The sequence below is a fragment of the Bombyx mori genome, chromosome 11 (assembly GCF_030269925.1).
Source record: "Bombyx mori chromosome 11, ASM3026992v2".
Taxonomy (NCBI): domain Eukaryota; kingdom Metazoa; phylum Arthropoda; class Insecta; order Lepidoptera; family Bombycidae; genus Bombyx; species Bombyx mori.
Genome location: NC_085117.1, coordinates 2,457,269 through 2,479,132, shown reverse-complemented (window position 1 = coordinate 2,479,132; position 21,864 = coordinate 2,457,269). Strand labels below are relative to the sequence as shown.

Sequence of the window (21,864 nt, the reverse complement as noted above, 5' to 3'; positions counted from 1 at the left end):
TTATAACTTAAAAAAAAAATTACAGTTCCTTCACTAATTAATCGAAAGGAACTTCGTTCCATCCGGGTGTCCCTTGACACCTCTGAAGTTTTTTTTTTCATTGCCCTAGTGTGCAGACGGGCACACGGCCCACCTATATATACACTAGCGCTATTTCGGTGTGAGTCTTCGAACAATAACTCGTTATTTACAGGTCGACACTTATTCAACTTGTCCTCAAAAACAAGATGGCGCTTCTTACTTCCACCCTCCATGGTTTCGCAGTAAACAATGTAAACGTATAGACGTCGCTTAAATTGAAATGTCGCTTTTCACGGCTCGATACGCTCACGTCTTTGTGTTTCTAGTGCACACGCTATTCGCCGGCGTGCAATCTTATGTTCTATTCGCTGCCAATATAGAAGACTTTCATTCGATAGCCAAGCAGTTCGTTCCGGCGAAACTGGCCGACCAACTCAAAGACATAGCATCGAAAACAGACAAGAAAATGACGATGAGAGAAAGGATACCGGGACGCATGCAAAACGAGGATACGGGCGACGAAACAGATAATAATGATAAACTCAAAATCGACTTCGAAGAGTTAGTCAGAAAAGTAAAAGAGAGAATCCAGAATGATTTAGCTGTGACCGCGTCAAGTGACGTGAAAAAGATAAAAACGTCTCAAGAAACATCCGATTATTCTCACGCAAAAAAACCTAAATTGACGTATGATCATAAAAAAACTCCCAAACGAATACGCACAAACAGCATTATGCAACAGAAACACGATATAAGTAAGATAAAACAAAAGATAACCAAAGAAAAATATGCCCATTCGAATCAGAAGAGAAATCAAGAGCAATATATTCCAAAACAATATTCGCCTAGCTTCGAAGAACCTAAAGAAAATATCGGAGATAATTCACAGTATGAAACGTTCGAAGCAGTGCATTTAATTAGCAAGAACGATAGCTATGAAGAATATGTTACTCCCAAAAAAGATTACTACGAATATGGCGAAGCGAAAACCGACTCATCTGAAAATTATAAAAAGCCTGTGAACGACGACAGAAATATCGTTACAGAGGCCGTCGCGACGAGGTTCATAGCGAACGCTTTGACCGAAACAAAAAAATCAAAAGTTGCTTCGGGGCCGGCAACAGATGGCGCTGTTCTCAAAACTCGCGGCACAATGATTCCAACTAGAGAGGTGTATCAAATGTCCACGCCGAACTATCTGGCGAAGCTACCCATTGTTGCCGAAAGATATGATTTCGATGAGCCGCTACCCGAAAAAGATAGGCTACCGGATGATTTCGAACCGATAGAGAGTCCGCCGGCTAGGATTAATAAAAAAATTAAAATTTGAATCAAACTAATGTTTTCTTTTTATTTATTATCTGTGATGGCAAACAAATCCATATCAAACTATGCTAAGTTAAATTAAGAAAGTTAAAAAGCCTTTATTTCCCATTATATTCAATTAGTGGTCCACCTAAATCCTGGAACCAGCTCAGGGGGTGGTCATGACCCCCATGACCCCCCCCCCCTGGATCCGCCATTGCTTTAACATCGCTCACTTAAAATTCATTATGGATTGTTTTTCTCTTTATATTAGTCGTAAACTCTTGGCGGGATTACAGCTGACTGTCTTATTAATGATACTGATTTTCCGCTAATCTAATCACTAATCACTAATCTTGCTAGGGCTGGTGTAAGCAAACTGTCTCAGGTTGAGCCCGTGAGCTCACCTATCCGTACGCGGGAATCTGGAAGCTGGGCCTAAAAGTGGCGAGAGTAGATTTGGGGCATCTGACAAGACATTTTTCGGGTGACGGTCGCTGTACGTTGCTCCGTCGCCTGGTTCGGATAAGTAATTAACGGCGGCTACCTTAAGAGGGCTATCGTGTCACGCCGCTCGGCCGTAGTAACGTTCTGACGCTACCGAAACTTACGTATCGGTTCTAAATTCAAATCGTCATGAAGGTCGATATTCCTTACATACCACGGTGCTCCGACGACTATCCTGCAGAAGCGAGATCGGATGACCAGTGTGTGTGACCAGTGCGAGATTTTTAACGTTTTCGATAGCGTAAAAGTTAACTCAAATTTATATGCAGTTGGAACAGCGCACCTAGCGGCAAACGTAGTCAAACTTTCCAACACCATACACTGGAATGAGTTTTAATAATTCATTTTCGTTTGTCACCTGTATTTTTATTAAAAACAATTTATTTATCTTTTTTTAATCAGAACAGTCCTCCGTGTCGTAATCACAATATTTCTTCGGTGTGACGGATTTAGTGAAACGCATGGTCTTCGACGATTTTGTCGATGCTGAAATAATGAAGCGATATAGATTAGTTTTGTATTTCATTAGCCAGGGTCTGTCTGTACACGCCGCAACATGAATGTCGGCTATCTTGGGACGCTACACTGAAAGTGCGACAGAGACAACGCTCTACAAAGCCGAACTTAGCCGATCGTTTCTTTTGAAAGATCGATATGCAATATTTATCGTCCGTATACTGTAGTTACTCATCGAAAACTATCGAGAGTTTTCGATCTTTCACGCTCTTCTAACATTAGAATTAGAGTGGGACAGAGAAACTCGCTTAATCCTGAATAGAGTTGAACGTTTTTACTGCGAAACTTTGGAGGGTAGAATTGAAGAAGCGCCATCTTGTTTTTGGGGACAAGTTGAAAAAGTGTCAACCTGTAAACAGCGAGTTACTGTTCGAAGACTCACCGAAATAGCGCTAGTGTAGCAAGTGGAAATTAATGTGAATAAAACAGCTTTAAAAAGAGTGAAGTCTGCTTGAATGAAAAATTTAATATTTTTCGTGATTTGTATAGTTTAAATATCATACAGTAGTTAAAATCTCAACTATTTATGCAGGAAGTATTTCATTCCTTTTGATTTATGTTTATGGCGCTATTTTTTCCCTTTGCTACTGTGGCGCCATCTCACTGGGTTTATTTCAGCGGACACTTTTTAATACACTAAGATGATACTCCGTATTTCTGCCCTCCATATTATGGAATTCCCATTCGTATAGGGTTGCCCCTGCTTGAGGCTATAGATAAACAAAAGTCATATAATTATCATTAACTAGAGGTCCCGCAGTAGTCGAAATTCGACTATAATTAATTGGAATTGTAAGTTTGTACACTATTATAATTGTATTTTATACTTCTATAATCACAAATTTCGCCAAGACTACACTATAAAAAATATTAACAAAGACAAACAATATTTAATCTATTCTCAATTTGACAACAGACGTCAAGAACAAAAGTTTAACAATAAATAGTATGCATGCGTGTGTGCGTTAAATACATGATATGTAGTGTGTGTAATGTTTTCTTTATTGATTTAATGTATCTCTTATGCATTATTTAAAAAAAATATTAGCATTGTGCGCTTCTTCTCTTCTCTATAAGTGTGGAAAATTTCATACTCCTCCGTCCGCGCAATTTTCGTAAAAAGGGATACAAAGTTTTTGCTTCACGTATTAATATATAGATAATTATGAATTTGACAGACACCGCTGAGCGCTGTTTGTGTGTTTGTTTGTTGAATAATAATTTTATCAGTAGATACGGTGCCTCATTTTCAATGTCACAGAGCGTACTCACTCAAGGTGGAGTTGGATTTTTTGTACGCTATACATGGATGATGGTGTGGCGCGTGGGTAGCCATCATAGAAGACAATATATTTGACAGATGCCTGAACCTCATGACATTATCATGATAAGCTTGCATATATTAAACAAGTTTCGGGAAACAACATTCGAAGCGTAGTAGACCGTATTCGAAAAATTACACCCGCTGAAAACACGACTAAAAATATAGTATGTCGGAGACGGCCATTAGTTTGCTAGCTAAACGAAACGCAGCACGATTCCCGAGAGATGGCAGCACGATTGCGGTATCGTCGGAACTTGGCTAACTTAGTACTACGACAGAGCCTAGCCGATGGAGGCGTGTAGACACCCTCACACTTACCAACCAGCCTTCTTGAAGAGCGGTGCCGCCGTCTTAAGAACTGTCATTCGTTTTCGTTTGCTAACGTCAAGAGAAGATTTCTAAATTGTTCTAAGACAATGAACGTGATTGGTGTACTCAATATTTCTCTTAGCTCGATCACCCTATGCGCCCCTACGATGTCTGGCGATGGTGTTAATAGTTGTGGCTTCTCCAACAAATATATATTTACCCTCATAATCCGGTTTAAATATACAAGGCGGCCTAAATATCCTCGTCTGCTTCAGTAGGTTCGTTGTATTACTAAGATCCAAGCTCCATGATGTGAAGATCGATTTCAGGCCGTGCTTGAGATTTGCAAACGAATGTCTGTTATCTGAAAAATATTAATCGATAAATATATCGATTCGATTATCGATAAGTGTATCGATTATCGGCCCGACGTTATAGACGTGAACTGCGCGTCTGGTTGTGGCGTTGGCCACGCTAAGTGACAGGTAGCTGATGATATAAGGAGTAACTTTAGGCTACTTTTTGGAACGAAGTTCCTTATCGCGCGTTGTGAAAGGGGGCTAGACGGAAAAAATTCTTACGAAAAGTTGTCACGACACTTTTTAGATCCGTCATTCTGACCAATCAACGTGTAGGCGCTTATCGCGTGACATTGCTCGTATCCGATTGGTCCGCGTAATGAGTACAGTTCCTCGAGATAGCGTTTCAACAATAGTAATTTAGTTCATAGTATTGTTTTTTTCTTCTTCATAATGCCGTAATTTATTATTATAACTTAAAAAAAATAATACAATTCCTTCACTAATTAATCGAAAGGAACTTCGTTCCATCCGGGTGTCCCTTGATAGAAGTCCCCCTCTGAAGTTTTTTTAGACTGGCTTCACCCCGCGGCGACATCCACGGTACGACAATAACCGCGGGTAACACCGCGGGACTCAGCTATCAATAATATTTAATGTTTCCGAAGCGAAGCGAAGGCCGGTCGCTAGTGCCAAATAAAACGGGTATTTAAATACAAAGATCACTTTTGAGTATTAAACGTAATGTCGCTTAACCCAAACAATATTTAAGATGCTAAAAGCTTTTTTAAGGACCTTAAAAAAAAACTTTTTGAGGCCTCGGGAGACCAGAAGGCCGGTACGTATTTTGCACAAAAAATTAGCATTGCTATCCAGCGTGGAAATGCTGCCAGCCTTCTGGGAACTCTGCCAACCGACGGTGAGATTTTCTATTTATAAGTATTATTTATAAGTTTTACCTAAAAAAAATACATTTCGTATATTTCAATTTGGAAATTGTTATATAACAAAAAAACTTCTTCAGCTATTCTTGAATGGAATAAACTTAATTGAAGTTCAATTAAAAACATCGAACTGTTGATGCTGATACGAAATAAAACGGACCTTTAATTACAAAGATAAATGGCGCGTGTTAAGCGAAATAGCTTTTCACCTCTCGATACTAATTAATATAAGTACCTTTTAAAATCACATTCAACAATAGCTTCATGGCTGCGATGTCCCATTGGAAGAATCTCAGCTGTATATTACTAATCTGATACATTATCGAGTAAACATCTTCTTTCGTTTGATTTTTAGCATTCATACTTAACAGTTGTATAAATCTGTAAAAAGGAAAAGGTCGCTCATGGGCATCAGCAATGCTAAGCACAGCGAAGACGCTGCCCGCTTAGACTGGCTTACTGGTTAGACCTCTTGTTAGTCCGCACGGGTAGATAACACCACCCCGCCTATTTCTGCCGTGAAGCAATAATGCGTTTCGGTTTGAAGGGCGGAGCAGCCGTTGTAACTATACTGAGACCTTAGAACTTATATCTCAAGGTGGGTGGCGCATTTACGTCGTAGATGTCTATGGGCTCCAGTAAGCACTTCACACTAGGTGGGCTGTGATCTCGTCCACCCATCAACACACTACTTTTAATTACTACACAATTTTTAAAATAAAAAGCGTCATATCCTTTCATTTCCCCTATAGGCAGGGTAGGAAATCTATGACGTCATAAATGTCTCAATTTTTCTACAGAGAAAAAGTTTTATTGCCCTAGTATGAAGACGGGCACACGGCCCACCTGATAGTGAGTGGTTGCCGTTGCCCATGGACATCAGGAATGCCAGGGGCAGAGCCAACCTGCTGTCTACCGTTGATTTAGGACGAGTACCTCCTCTTTAGCATTTCCCTTAACACTATACCTCATAACTAAAGGATCTTTGATAAGGATCCTCTTCGGAGGACTTATTTTCGTTTTTTGACCAGTGTAATACGGTGTGATCAAGTCCTGACATTGCATCCATTCCATTGGAGTGTTCAGTGTACTTTCGTCAAATTGTCTTCTGTAAAATACGTCCAGTGGAACCGAATGCTTAACTTTTCCCTTGCCGATTCGCTTGCGGCTTCTTGACCTGTCAACTTGACGTTTTGTCGCAGCTGTCAAAACGTTGAAATGTCAGTTTTGGCGTAATAAATAAATATACCGTACAAATACCGTAAATATATCTATAGTGGGTAGGGGTAGAACATTTTCTGCGTATAAAAATTGTGTGACAATAATTGAGTCGTCTATTATCAAAGGTGGCAATCTGTGCATTTGGACAAAAAAATGTTATTGATATGTCAAGACAGATAGATTTGAATATAATCGTCTCCTTCAAAGAATACGGTTCAAAACCTGCATTAAATAAAGGTTAATACCTAACCTATTATTTATCTAAGATGTCGTTCACAAGAGTTTTGTGACTACCAATGGAATACAAAGTCAATAATTAGTTTTTCTGATTTACCAATAATTGTCCAAAAGTCAGATTGCCGGCTTTGATAATAGTCGACTCAATTATGCTATTTAGAAAACAAGGGTATGATTCTTTTAGTTATCCCAGGGAACTTTGTAGTTTGACCAGGACAGATGAGCAAGCACAGGTTCAGCCGGTAGGGTAACCCACTGAGAAGGTCCGTGAAGAAACTGAGTGGGCCGATCTATCATTTAGGTTTCACGTTAAACTCTTCAACAAATACGGTTTCAGGATCCCTAGGCCTGCTCCTAGCTCTTAGAGCTGTGATAATGAGCGATGATTTTGACTTTAATTTTGTTTTCACACTACAGAAGTCGTCGTGACCTAAAGGATAAGATGTCCGGTGAATTCGTGTTGAGCGATGCACCGGTGTTCGAATCCCAGGCGGGTACAAATTCTAATAAAATACGTACTCAACAAATGTTCTCGATTGACTTAAATAGTGAAGGAATAACATAACGTGTAATAAAAATCAAACCCGCAAGTTTTAATTTGCGTAATTACTGGTGGTAGGACCTCTTGTGAGTCCGCGCGGCTAGATACCACCACCCCGCCTATTTCTGCCGTGAAGCAATAACGCGTTTCGGTTTGAAGGGTGGGGCAGCCGTTGTAACTAATCTGAGACTTTAAAACTCATATCTCAAGGTGGGTGGCCGTATCTGCGTTGTAGATGTTTATGGGCTCCATTAACCACTTAACTCAAGTGGGCTGTGAGCTCATCCAACCAATAAAAAATAAAAAAAACAAGCATGCCGTAATAAAATTATACGTGACTGCCCTTACTGACTAATTTGTAGACAAAAAAACGTGTTATAAGCAATGTAAACCTTCGCCCTTAGATGTTTTCTCCGTTGCTGTACTGGTCGTCTTTAAAATTCTCGTTTTGGCTTTATTTTTTTCCCTTTTCTTGTCTGCATCCATAATAGGCGTAATCGGTAGATTAGAAATATCATGATAATCGTTGTCCTCGACGTTAGCGTTATTGTTTTCCATCGTTTTCGGTATTCTGTGCTTCTCGTTAATCTGTGCGTCGATTTGACGTTTCAAAATGTCAATTCTGGCATTGATGTCAACTGTCACTTTTGTTCGCTCCGATGACGCTATGTATAATAGACCTTATCAAAAAAATTACGTTAGAACATAATGATTTTTTTTTTTTTTGCGTCGAATTGAGAATTGTCCAGACTTACGAGACTGATATGAATCTTCCTTTAATACACTACTTTACTTTAGCTGCTATATGATAATTAATGGTGTTTTTCTACTTTCTAATGTCATTTAAACCAAAAAAAAGTAGATAAACAAAAAAAAATTGACTAAGCAGTACACCGAACTAACATTTTGTTTCTAGTTAGCCCTGTAGCTACTGGTTAGGACATTAGAGCGAAGCTATTTAATTTTTTTTAATTTTTTTTATTGCATAGATTAGTGGACGAGCTCACAGCCCACCTGGTGTTAAGTGGTCAACGGAACCCATAGAGACATCTACAACGTAAATGTTGATACATGAATTCTAAGTCTCAGTATAGTTACAACGGCTGCCCCACCCTTCAAACCAAAACGCATTACTGCTTCACGGCAGAAATAGACAGTGTGGTGGTACCTTACCCGTGCGGACTCACAAGAGGTCCTACCACCAGTAATTACGCAAATTATAATTTTGCGGGTTCGATTTTTATTACACGATGTTATTCCTTCACCGTGGAAGTCAATCGTGAACATTTGTTAAGTACGTATTTCATTAGAAAAATTGGTACCCGCCTGCGGGATTCGAACACCGGTGCATCGCTACACACGAATGCACCGGACGTCTTATCCTTAAGGCCACGACGACTCACAAAATAAGTTCTAAAATTATTGTATCGACCTTGACTTCTAACTCTCAAGTTAGCAGGACTTGGACATAACTTGAGGTCAAGTTATTTTAAACAATAAACAAAGCAATCCTTTAATACTCACAGAGACACGAATATAGAATGTGAATTGAATTTGATGAAAGCATCTTACGAAATAACTAAGTAGCGACGAACAACAAGAAAAATTACGATTCGCCTTAAATTAATATTTCACTTCGACCATTCGAAAACAATTGATAAGAAAATTATCGTGGGGTGAATAAAGGATGTTTGGTTTGAGAGACATTTTTGCAACTTCACAGGAGAACTACTTAGGTAATTAAAGTTTAAAATTCCCAAAAAATATGTTGTTTTTTTTTTATGGCAAGCTGCTGATACTTTCAGCAATTTCTGCCAGTGTCGTGTTATGGCTACACATGGAACATTGTCGAGATATTTAAACACACTTTATATTATGAAGAGTATCCAATTTTGGCAATAATAATGGTGCCTGGGACTAACACAAAATTAATGTTACTATAAACTTACATATTATAATAAAGATTATGTACAGAGAATAATGCACTACATATAATTATAATATTATAATTTTATAGAGTTATAAACTTAGTTATAGAGTTATAAACTTAGTAAAAGCATTTATAATATGGGGGTCTGGGAATAAAAAAATATTTTAGTTAATAAAAAAATCTTTTGTCTGTAAAGTCGGTTTACTGACGATAGTTGAACGTGACAACGTCACAAGAAAATACTGATGGAATGGTTTCATTTTTCAAAAGAAAATTTTAATTTTATTTGTTTGATAGTTTTTTTCGTATGGACAAACACCACATTCACTTTTCACTGAACTTCATACTTGACGAAAACATGTAAATGTATTATTGTATAGCAGCTGTCCACGCGGATGCATCGCTCACTCAAGTAGGAGAGAGACAGATGTCGAGCGCTGCCGAACGCGGAGGCCGATTGTGCCTCTTTGTCGCTCGTTGCGCGCTCTCGCTTGCACTTCAAGCCTTAAATGGAACGCCTCAATGAGTCATGTTTTTTCGTGTGTGCAGCCGGCTCCATCGAATTATAAGACGTTGTCACGTCAAAAAATCTTCAGCTATTTTTAATGCAGTAAACTTAATCGAAGTTCAATTAAAAACATCGAACTGTTGATGCTAATCTATATTAATATATAAGTCTACAGTGGTTTTTACGGATGTTCCGTTATAACTACTGAACCATGCACCTGATTGACTTGAAACTTGGTAATCATGTAGAAAATACATGTACTTAATGGATCGACTAATATTTATATGAGTGTTGGACTCCCTAATAATAATTACAATAAATAATAATGTTAATTTTAAATGCCCAGCCCTTTATTATCAACTAGCAACCCGCCCTCGCTTCGCTTCGGAAACTGTAATTTATTATTGATTTCTCCACTATTTAATGGATTTTATTGGAACGAAGTTCCTTATCGCGCGTTGTGAAAGGGGGCTAGACGGAAAAAATTCTTACGAAAAGTTGTCACGACACTTTTTAGATCCGTCATTCTGACCAATCAACGTGTAGGCGCTTATCGCGTGACATTGCTCGTATCCGATTGGTCCGCGTAATGAGTACAGTTTCTCGAGATAGCGTTTCAACAATAGTAATTTAGTTCATAGTATTGTTTTTTTCTTCTTCATAATGCCGTAATTTATTATTATAACTTAAACAAAAAAAATTACAATTCCTTCACTAATTAATCGAAAGGAACTTCGTTCCATCCGAGTGTCCCTTGACACCTCTGAAGTTTTTATACATATAAACCTTCCTCTTCAATCACTCTATCTATTAAAAATAATAATATACATTAAAATAAGACAAGTCTTTGTTACGAGGTCATAAAATGCCTTAAGAAAATAGATTAAAACAAAAACCAATTCGAACCAAATTTGTTTAATAAATCTCAAGTAATGTATTCACAATCGAAAACTGCGATATTTCTTTTAGTCTGTTATTGTTTTATTCTGAAATGAAATTAAAACAAAAATTAAAATTATCGTCACCGTCATACGAGATGGCATTTATAAAAAAAACTTATATTAATAGCTGGAAAAAAAAATCACGCACGGTCATCCGACTCCAATTTAGGATTCCTCGTGCTATGAGCAATATGGGCACCAGAGACGTCAGTCTACAGTACATACTTATATACGTTTAAATATACCTACACATATATTATGCTGCATTGCTGACCGGCAAATGATGTTTTGCCATATTAATTATTTCTAAAAAGATAAATAATCTAGATACCGACTGCAGCGCCATTTGCCGGGCTGATTTGTGAATCTAAACCATCCAGAAGTTCAGTGACAAACACACGCACAGAAGAAATATATTTTTGTAGAATAGGGATCGCAGCGCATAAAATAAAACTTCTACCATTCCAAAATTTTCTGTTATAATAATAATTTAAAATTAACACTTTTATTATGTACGCCTTGCTCATTTTTTAACCGTCTTCGCCATCTTCCTTTTCTGTTATTCTGTCTGTCATTCTCTTCTCCCTTTTTTTCCGTTTTCTCTCGCTCACATCTCAACGTTCCATTTCGCACTCTTTTCATACGTTCCGTTCTTACCAATCTTACATATATAAAGATAGATAATAAACGTTCAGACTACCTATTCGCTGGTCTAAGAGGCTATTCCAGCTACGAGCTCACGGGCTCAACCTGACAGAATTTGCTAACACTAGCCCTAGCAAGAGCAGTGCTTCGCAGAATCTACCACCGGATCGAAATCGCAAACCACTAAGAAGATCTGGCGAGAAACTCAGTGGACTGTGTCTATGACTTAGTTCGCTCGTCGGATTCTTTGTCTTGACCGGTGCTTGGGAGACCTAAAAGCACCGAGAGTGGATGGGAGGGATCCGACAAGACATGTTTCGGGCGTCGGCGGCTTTGCATTGCCCCATCGCGGTCAGATTTTCATGCTCATTTCGCGCTATGGCAACCCTTACCTTTAATTAAAAACAAAATTAAGTTTTACTCAATCAATTAAGTAATATACGTCGGCTTCTAAGCTCGTGTCGTCACACTTCTGACGGCCATTCCTCAAGTACATCACATACATATAGCAGAACTTCGTATCGACCGGTTGATATTCTGAAAGTAAATATCTTAATTAAATCTAGAAGCTAACCGTTGATTAAAAACACTTTTACAGTTTAATATTGTCGTTATTTCCGATAATTTAAAACGATTTTTACGGTTTCATCTCGCGCTTAACACGTAGGAAAGAAACACTTCGTACGTAAATAGTAATCAAAATAAATAATTGACATTATAAGCAAATACTGCATATTTTTTAATTACACAATTCAAGAAAAATACTAAATTTTTCAACTAAGCACCCTTCACTCTGCTTAAAACTGCTATTTATTCATAAGCGAGTTTCTCTGTTCCTCTCTAACTCTAATGTTAGAAGAGCATGAAAGACCGAACACTCCCGACAGTTTTCAATGAGTTTCAAAAGAGAAGATCGCCTAAGTTCGGATTTTGCGTTACATCTGTCTCCATCGCACGTAGAACTAACAATCCGGAGCACATTAGTGAACAACGAGACAAACACGTCACATTAGTTAACCCATAGACACAGCCCACAGATTATCGCCGGATCTTCTTAGTGGGTCACGTTTCCGATCCGATGGTAGATTCTGCGAAGCACTGTTCTTGCCAGGACTAGTGTTAGCAACGTCGTCCGATTTGAACCCAGTGAGCTCACCTACTCACCCGGAGAATCTCATATAACACCTCAAAATGACTAGAATAGGTAGAAACAAAAAAAGCAAATATTATACGCAAAACTGTATATATTTTGTGTTACTCACTAAGAGTCCCTTTATATGTTGAGCATTTGTTGTTTAATATCAAATGGCAAACGCTTTGGAACCATTCGAATCTCATGTTATCTCTGTTAAGGCCGCAAGCTCTTTTGTGATAATCACCGCAATGATAGGGGTCACAATAATCCATCCACGCCGGATTGTAAGGCTGTTTGTATTTGCTAACCCAAGACCCAGGCATCAGGGGCTTGTCAATTAAATCTGGAATCATCGGAATATGGTAATAAATCTATGAATGGTCACCATCGTTCATACGCGAGATCAGCGCCGCTGAGAACTGAGAAAAACCGGGTCTTCTCCCTCGCGTGGCGACGGTAACATCAAATTGTTGCGGTGTGGGAAAGAGATGTATACAAAATATATCCTCCTTGCGTCAATAATCCTCAATGCTGAACCTCGTGGCAACCTCTAACAACTTTCTCCTGGATTATCCTGCGCCATTCCTGCCTATCCTCGACTGTGTGGATATAAATCTCTGTGGATTTTCAGTCGTCGTGGCCTAAAGGATAAGACGTCCGGTATTCGTATGTAGCGATGCAACGGTCGGTGTTCGAATCCCGCAGACGGGTACCAATTTTTCTAATGAAATACGTACTTAACAAATATTCACGATTAACTCCCACGGTTAAGGAATAACATCGTGTAATAAAAATCAAACCCGCAAAATTATAATTTGCGTAATTACTGGTGGTAGGCCCTCTTGTGAGTTCGCACGGGTAGGTACCACCACCCTGCCTATTTCTGCCGTGAAGCAGTAATGCGTTTCGGTTCGAAGGACGGGGCAACCGTTTTAACTATACTAAGACCTTAGAACTCATGTCTCAAGGTGGGTGGCGGCATCTACGTTGTAGATGTCTATGGCCTCCGCTAACCACTTAACACCAGGTGGGCTGTGAGCTCTTCCACCCATCTATGCAATAAAAAAAAATCTAAAGTGTCCTATTAAAACAAAATGTCCGTTGTTGACGCGTTAAATAGGGTACGATTGTCGATTAATAGATAAAAATAAAAATGTAAGTTTAAATCGAGGTAACCTGTGTTTGACATCGTCGATGAGATGCTAGAGTGGCCTGAGAATGTATGGTCATGGAAAAAGGAAGCCACCATGCTACAATGGAAATTTGTCAATGCAGCTTGATCTCTCCGATCGGAGACCAAAGTGAAGGACCAATATAAGGTGGAAAGATATAGTGCTGAAGGTTAAGAAGGAATGTAATCTCACTGATGGGGATGTCCAAGACGAAGCCAAATGGAGAAGAGAAATAAAGAAAGCTGACCCACCACTATAAGAGATGAATAGTTAGGTAGAGAGAAAGTTGATTAGAGAAAATTTTATACATCTAACTGTATTTAAAATTTGAATATTCAATCAGAATAACTTATACGTACAATAATTGGTATGTGCTAAAAGCAACTATAGTAGAATTATTTTGTCCGTGCAGTTTGGGCCATAAAACATAGCTCGGCTAGGGCGGTGAGCATGTTATGCGGGCGCAACGCCATTATCGATAAAAACAAATGAGTCATCGAAGATAGGTACACGGCGGCGGGGTGGTATACGAAGGGTGGTGAGACATTGTTATGCTAAGAGTCATTTGTACTTACCTGCAAATTATAGTATATTATGTCGAAGAGAAATGTGTTTTTATGAATTCGTTCTCTGAATTTCTTTAGTGACACAATGCCTACTCCTTTGTTTTGTATCAAAACGGCAGAATTTATTCAAAATAATATTTGCACGTGTTGTTATCAACAATGCGTTAAAATTTTTCACTGAAATAAGAATAAGTCCCGAAAAGTTACAAAGTGTTAATTTCTGCCGTTCTCGTTAACTGGCTGCGGCAATACGTGGTGTAAGTGTTCGATTAGTGATTCTTTCTTTCATTTTAATCACTAACCCACAAAATGACAAAACTAAATACACTATCGATAACGCTTATCGACAACAATATTGCGCATCACTATGCCCGTCCATAAGGCTCGTGAGTGGAAGAGAGAGCGAAATACTCGCTTCACCGCTTCGATTTTTTATGACCCAAACTGCACGGACAAAATAATTCTACTTTAAGTAGACTTGCCTTTGAAGCGATCTCTGACGAAATTGGGGTTGTCGTGTTTAGCTGAAAATCTGTAATGTGTTTTTTTTTTAAATTAATTGTAGAAAAGTTTTTAAATTTTTTTCATTAGTCTAGTGTAGCATTCTTCTATAGCTGCTTTGTGGTAGAAATGGCCGGCCGAAAGCACTAGTTAGCTGGCAACACGTTCTACCAATATTAAAAATTAATACGGGTTTTTTATATCTGGATTGTTCCCACCCTGACAGCCTCTTTGTAATCCCTCGGACCTCCATCTGGTACGCCTTCGCCGTCCGTGTATATATTTCTGGCACCCAAGAGAAGACGTTAAAACACATAATATAGAAGGCAAATTTGTATGCAGTTGGAACAGCGCCCCTAGCGGCAAACGTAGGCAAACGTTCCAACCCTATACAAATTAATATGAGTTAGCTTTTACGCTATCGAGATGTTGAAGAGAATGTTCAAAAACTCGTACTAAGTACACTGGAGTGCTTGAAGTTTGGTAGTGGTCGGTAGTCGTCACTAATGAAATAGAAGGCTACTTACTGTGTAACATTATATCGTATAGGTTTTCTGGCTCCCAAACTGATCGCTGTAAATATTATGTATGTAATATATTTTAGGTATTACTTAACCATTATCTAAGGATGGTGGAGATAAAGATTTAAGATGAAAAATTGTTAGGCCGTGAGCAACTGATTACAAGACACACCAGCACAGCGCGGGCGTGGCAAGTGGTGCAATTTTAATGTAGAGAAGTGTGCAGAGTTGAAAAATTTACTATGGCCGTTTTCCAATTACAGCACAAGAGCGCATTATGCGGTAATTGGAAAACTACCATTAAGTAATGGTTAATTATAGAGCATAATGCGACTCAGTGACGCACAATGCCGAATTATGCTGAAGCTTAGTTGAGCATTATGCCGCATAATGCGCTCTTGTGCTGTAATTGGAAAACGGCCTATAATAACTTTTGGCACCATCTTTGAAATCACACCACTCGCTACGGTGGCGCCGCCCTAGTTAGTCGTTTTTCAACACACGCTTTTTTTTAAACAGAATACGTGCTTTTTACATAAACCCATAAGTAACCTAACAAAATTATTTTGACAAACACGAAGAGAAGAAGCAATATAATTGTTTTGTTTTTGTTAATTTGTTTGGAAAGGTAACTATCATAGCAGAGAAGATAATATATGATCCATTTTAGTTAAACTTTATTTCATCTCGTTACATTTTAACTTCACCCCAATTGATTAAGAGTATCAAATTATTCAACTTCATCTTATTTCGCTTCTTAAACTTTGTCATATCACAGAATATGCGTATGTTTATTAACTGAAGATTTTTCTAAAATCGACACTGACGACTATAGCGTTGTAAGAAGCGAATTGCCATACTTAAAAAAGACGACAAAAGTATTTGTCGAAAACTTGAATCGTGCTAACGTTTTCAAGATAAGCTCGCATATTACAAAAATCCTAACAACATTTAACTATTTAACAACTAACAACGCATTAGATGACTATGAGCCTAAATGAATAAACTAATAACTCGAAATAAGAGTCGCTTAATCGAAAATTATTAGATAGCTTCGAAAATAAACATGAAAAAGTAGTTGTAATTACATTGACGGCTCGGCGAAAAATCAAGAAAAAAAAAGAAAAATACTCACTAAAGAGCAACAGAAACTCAAGGAGAAAAATAAACATTTCGTCAAAAATTCGCCTGATTAATGAAAACGTGTTTTTTTTTCTTCTTATTTATGATAAAGAAGTGTACCTAACAAGAATCAATTACTGCGATTGCTGTTGTGCATGTTAATTTTACACTTAATTATGAAACAATCTGGCAAGGATGTTTTCGTAAAAGACGTAAAACCGAAGCATGTTGGTCAATTAAAACACACATAAATAGCAGAATTAATAATAAAAAAAATCATTGATATTTACAAACAGCGTCACCGGAAAACTATGGTGTTTGGTCAGTAACTGTTCATCCCCCCGACCATTACAGAGCACTTCGATCTCAATAGTATTGAAACAGCCAAATACCTACAAAATACTCATTTAAAATAGTTCTTTGGGTACTACGTCTTAGATCACTTTGCCTACGACTTTCATCATCTGTAAAATCTTAGGACGTTTTGGCGGGAACGCAAGGAACAAAATTTTGTGATTTGTTTTATTGTTAATTTAGTGTTTCTTTAGGTTTAAATGTGTAATAAGTGTTCACTTATTAACTGTTTAGCGCTTGTAAAAGTGTAAAAATTTGGGAAAATGAAACAAAGCGGCTGGACGTAGGTAGCTTCTCGGGTTCTTCAATAAAATCCACTGAAATTCTCAGTAATAATTATATACGATTTTACTAAAACTTTAGTTCATCTCATCATCCCGTTGCATTTAATTTCATTGCAATTGATTTGACATGTCAAATTAAACCACTTCATCTTCTTTACACTTCACATAATTTTTCATATTAAAACAGCTTATAAGAAAAATATATAAAAGCCTTCATAAAATCTTCAAAAACAGCACAAATACAAAACGAAAAGCTTACTAGATCTTAAAATACAAAACCTTATTTACATTTTCAATAAAACTAAAAAACCAATTTCAAAATAAATCATTTACAATGCTCGGATCGATTTTATTAAATGCATTATTGTTATTGAATTTACGAATCTTCACCGTTCTCGTTGGCTCAAAGACGTGACATCGTTTCGTGCCCGCTTTCGGTATAAACTGATCCCTGAAACCGACAACCTTGTCCGGTGTAAAATAACTGACGAAAAAATTCAATTCCTCTCGGCTGCAATGCGTCGCGAAACATACATATATAACGCCGTCTCGGCTGTCTAAGGGCGAGTTTTCATTGTCCATTGAACGGTGTCTCATTGCTGAAAAAATTACATTCAAATATTTTTGGTTCGCTCTGTGTTCCGGTAAACATTTGCTATGATCAAATTCCCGCCATTTTCGTTTCTCACATAAATGTATCATCGTATCTTCGCTGTGGTTCGTGATCCCTTTAACAGATGGTAATTTGCTGAAAACAAATTAAAATTTTTGATTAATTATCTAACTATATGAATATACTGTACACACACCAACACATTTACACACACACACACACACACACACACACACACACACACAACTAATTAAACACACAGAAAACGGTAACACCTGATAAGAATACAAGTTTAATTATTACATATCATGAACGTCCATTTCATTCGACCACAGAATTTACCAAAAATGTTTTCTGAACACTTTAACATGTCTTTCTTCATACAAACTCTAAGGAGTCCTCAGCTTTGTTTAAAGTTGATTGTGTTTCTGACATCACTGATGTTATTGGCGAATTCGACCACTCATAATTCAGTGTGTGGCTATAATAACAAAAAAGGAACCAAATTCTATAATGCAAAGGTGCTAGGAATGCCTAAAAACACCTATAGTAGATACGAAGTGACGTGTTTTGGGCAACGGCAATTGCTTACCGTTTGGTCTGCAGTTATGTTGGACTCATATGTATTCGCTTTTTTTTTTTTTTTTTTTTATTAGATGTGTGGACGAGCTCACAGCCCACCTGATGTTAAGTGGTTACTGGAGCCCATAGACATCTACAACGTAAATGCGCCACACACCTTAAGATATAGTTCTAAGGTCTCAGTATAGTCACAACGGCTGCCCCACCCAAACCGAAACGCATTACTGCTTCACGGCAGAAACAGACAGGGTTGTGGTACCCACCCGCGCGGATTCACAAGACGTCCTACCACCAGTAATTACGCAAATTATAATTTGCAGGTTTGATTTTTATTACACAATGTTATTCCTTCACCGTGGAAGTCAATCGTGAACATTTGTTAAGTACGTATTTCGTCAGAAAAATTGGTACCCGCCTGCAGGATTCGAACACCGGTGCATCGCTTCAACACGAATGCATCGGACGTCTTATCTTTTAGGCCACGACGACTTAACATCCCTGAATTAAATCAAATCAGATTTTAAGAGGAACCAATAGCCAAATGATGTACATTTAAAAAAGTTACCTGTACAATGCCCATTTATCATCACTAACATAAGTCTTCATGTTTAAAATGTTGTAGATTTCATTGAAAACAAATTCGTAGCCATAACGAGCAGATGTATGCAAGGCTATTCTGTTGGTAGGTTCTCCGTCTACCCACTGCTTTATATGATTGACCAACATTCGGATGCTGTCTTTCCTGCGTGGGAAATTGTCAAAACTTTCATTCTGGAATGTGGTATCAAGGTAAATTGTGTTTATTTTAATTGGCATGTTATCTTTGTGCAGTTGTCCAAAAGCAGATATGTTCTCTGGATTCATTCTGAAGTCCCCTGTGTACAGTATCGTCTGATTGTTTATCTCAAATAGAAACATGACAGATCCGAGGCAGTGGCCGGCCGGTATCGTTTTGACATTCAAATACTTATGGCTCCCGTCATCCATTATTAAAGTTATTGTTGTTGATTCTGCAAATTAAACAGTCATATCTCTTTTTATTTAACAGTATTGAAATAATTTGTGTTTGCAAGGAAAAGAATAAACAATGAGCAAATTTTTGTATTAGCTATGTTTGTCAAATTTGGTTTATGTTTTCAAATATATAAAATTCTCGGTCATTTTGTACAGAAACATTGTCATTTTGATTTTATATTGAAACACCACAATTATCACTGGGTCAAGTAATTACATAAGATTGGTTTTATAATTCTGAATTGTATCACGCAGAAAAATTAGGTACATCAAAGTGTCGGTTTATATGACTTTAACTATTAGTTTTCTTAAACATTTTAAATAGTGTTGCTCATATTATGAAATATATTATTTTTACCCAACTTTAATGTTCTTATGTGTCTCATGATGGGTCCACAATTGCTTTCATACTCCACGATAGTCGCCGAGACCTCGGACATATAGATATGGGTGTGATTTTTGTTTAAATTCTCCAAAAAATCGGCGGTAAAAATCCCCTGCGTGTGATCCGCATGACAATGACTTAAAAAATATGCTTTTCTGTCTAGAACCGTGAAATTGTCGACGCAAATCTCTGGTATTTCGGCTATCGTGCCGTGAAATGAACTGCGATCACACATTTGGCTAAAATTTCCTTTATGGTCTATCGATTTTGAAGTTTAGATTTTTTGTAGATAGTACTCATAAATAGAAAGCTTTTAGGAAAGTTTCAAGTGCTGGAAACTCACGGTTTACGAGATATAATTTTTTAAAGTTTTTGAACAAATTGGAAAAATCATCAAGTCACGTCAAAGTTGACATTTCGCGTTCCATTCATGGTAGAAGTGTATTTTATTCAATTTAATATCACTTTTTACCTGATTACCTATATTTTATTATTTTAATATATTACATTTGGTGTAATTAGAGCTCGGTAATTGTTACAATAGATTATACACTTAATATATGTTACTGTGGTATGCAATTACCTACATTGTAACGGAACGTGCTGTGACGTAATTTTTTTTTAATAGCGTCTTATTAACTGTCTATTAAATTATCTTTCTAAATTAGATTAAATAAAACAATATTAAAATTGCTCGTGCTTTAGTAATCAAATTGCATGAATATCTGATAAATATCAGAAACTGAATTAGAGCACCCCACTTTCCACATGGTCTTGTCTGCCCTACCCCTAGAGTGTATAATATAAAAACCGGATGCGCGGAGGGCGAGTAGTCCTCAACTGCTGTGACCAAGCATGGGAACTGTGCGAGATGGAGCGGCTGAGGCTGATCAAAGGCGACCATCAAGCCAAATATGCGGAGCGGAGCATGAGTGACCGTGTTTCGGCACGCAAGGGCTGAAGGACAGCGCTGGAAATAAGGCGGATTCAAACTGGGGCAGGACAGGAAAGATCCCTCCGAGTTTGACTAAATAGTTCTATTCTAACCTAAAAACATTAACCATAGATATCTTCATAACCATTGGGCTCCGTGGTGTGGGCATGGGAAACAATAAGTTCACTTGACGTGTCCTATGACGTAAGTGTATCGAATTTCTTAAAATAAAATCTAAATTAGACACTACACATACAATAAAAATGCTGTTGTTTACTCTATATTGTATTAATGTGCCATGTATTTTCTGTAACAATACTGTTGATTGTCCAAACCATAGAAATATAGATAAATTACAATTAATGGTTGATATCATCATTGATATATTACTCGTAACAAATTCTTCATGAAGGCTGAAAAGAGATTACATAATGATAAAATATAATAATAAAATATTTAGACCCGACCTGCAGATTACCGCCTAGTGGCATATTAACTCGACTATAGTTGGATCGATTCACGCTTTGAAAGCGAAAGCTTCGACTAACATTTTATGAAGCTTTAGCTTTCCAACCTAATAGGGAGTTGGTGCAAGGAGGAATCATTAAATGCGTGGCGTGTATTGTTATTAAGACTTACTGTCAAGTAACTTAACACGCAATTCATTTTTGCGTAGATTTTAAAGATATTTATTGCAGCTAATAATTAAACTGTCTGATTATGATGATCGATGACACAAAAATAGGCTACAGATGGATTATAATAATTACTGGATCGATACTGAACCACTTTATGATTGGAAAGCTTTTCCCTAAATACGTAAGAGACTTATTGAAGTTTGTAATTAACGTGAATGTTATATAAAAAAAGGAAATACTAATAATTAATAAAAAAAAACTAAGACATTCATTTTTTTTCTTCAGAATTTTATCTTTTCAATTTTGCCAACTTTTTTTCAAGCATTACCTATCCCTTTTAAATTCTGTTCTCTATGGTGTGTGATTTACCGATACGTTTGCTGTCACTATTTTATTTACACATTGAACTTTTAAAAGCTTTTCAATATAATGACATCTTCTCAATGATTTAAGCTTAATGTTATAGTTTTAAAAGTAACAATTAGGTTGATAAATTATTGTTTCGTGAAGGGCTTTATAAAAGGAACGGAAGTAACACTGATTTTAATAAAAAGTTAAATTCATTTAGTTCTTTTAAGATATTTTGGATAATAATCAACTATGAACAAACTCACTGTAGATTTACAGGTTCTTGCGAATAATGTGTGTAAAAAACCTTTTTATAATTACACATTTTACATAACAAAATTATTTTCTTGTTTTTTTTCGATAAACTTTATCGATAAAATACAATTTAATCGTGAGTTTTAATGTAATAACATTACGAGTTTTACGCATGTGGCTCTTTTCGTAGGA

The 21,864-nt window shown here is 37.2% G+C and overlaps 2 protein-coding genes and 1 long non-coding RNA gene across 7 annotated transcripts; all 3 read right to left on the bottom strand.

The window, feature by feature from the left end:
* Positions 1-2,177: 2,177 nt before the first annotated feature.
* LOC119629147 (uncharacterized) lies at positions 2,178-7,883 on the bottom strand. Its single transcript, XM_038014079.2, has 5 exons — positions 7,617-7,883; positions 6,193-6,427; positions 5,461-5,606; positions 4,203-4,346; positions 2,178-2,319 (listed from the first exon to the last, which is right to left on the bottom strand). The coding sequence occupies exons 1-5, from the start codon at positions 7,780-7,782 to the stop codon at positions 2,228-2,230; spliced, it is 783 nt and encodes a 260-aa protein (XP_037870007.1). The 5' UTR covers positions 7,783-7,883; the 3' UTR covers positions 2,178-2,227.
* A 2,678-nt stretch (positions 7,884-10,561) lies between these two features.
* Positions 10,562-15,427, bottom strand: LOC105842914 (uncharacterized). The gene is made up of 3 exons (XR_009974207.1): positions 12,511-15,427; positions 11,641-11,785; positions 10,562-10,648 (listed from the first exon to the last, which is right to left on the bottom strand). It is a non-coding gene; the product is annotated as an uncharacterized LOC105842914 (long non-coding RNA).
* A 1,515-nt stretch (positions 15,428-16,942) lies between these two features.
* LOC101739667 (protein artemis) lies at positions 16,943-21,853 on the bottom strand. 5 transcript variants are annotated; one of them, XM_004922178.3, is made up of 3 exons: positions 19,471-21,853; positions 18,664-19,108; positions 16,943-17,651 (listed from the first exon to the last, which is right to left on the bottom strand). In XM_004922178.3, the coding sequence occupies exons 1-3, from the start codon at positions 19,730-19,732 to the stop codon at positions 17,219-17,221; spliced, it is 1,140 nt and encodes a 379-aa protein (XP_004922235.1). In that variant the 5' UTR covers positions 19,733-21,853; the 3' UTR covers positions 16,943-17,218. The 5 variants fall into 5 exon arrangements, with proteins under 5 accessions (XP_004922235.1, XP_004922236.1, XP_004922237.1 ...); XM_004922179.4 differs by having other exon boundaries at positions 19,476-21,853; XM_004922180.5 differs by having other exon boundaries at positions 19,970-20,114.
* Between the last annotated feature and the right edge of the window lie 11 nt (positions 21,854-21,864).

What these genes read in the sequence shown, in the direction of transcription:
- LOC119629147 (XM_038014079.2), bottom strand. Translation starts at nt 7,782, where the DNA reads ATGGAAAACAATAACGCTAACGTCGAGGACAACGATTATCATGATATT. An exon ending in GAAAACATCTAAGGGCGAAG is followed by an intron (nt 6,428 to 7,616) that starts GTTTACATTGCT and finishes ACGTTTTGACAG; the next exon opens with CTGCGACAAAACGTCAAGTT. An exon ending in ATTTAAACCGGATTATGAGG is followed by an intron (nt 2,320 to 4,202) that starts GTAAATATATAT and finishes TCATTATTTCAG; the next exon opens with CATCGACAAAATCGTCGAAG.
- LOC101739667 (XM_004922178.3), bottom strand. Translation starts at nt 19,732, where the DNA reads ATGTGTGATCGCAGTTCATTTCACGGCACGATAGCCGAAATACCAGAG. An exon ending in CATAAGAACATTAAAGTTGG is followed by an intron (nt 19,109 to 19,470) that starts GTAAAAATAATA and finishes TTTAATTTGCAG; the next exon opens with AATCAACAACAATAACTTTA. An exon ending in GATAAATGGGCATTGTACAG is followed by an intron (nt 17,652 to 18,663) that starts GTAACTTTTTTA and finishes ATTTGTTTTCAG; the next exon opens with CAAATTACCATCTGTTAAAG.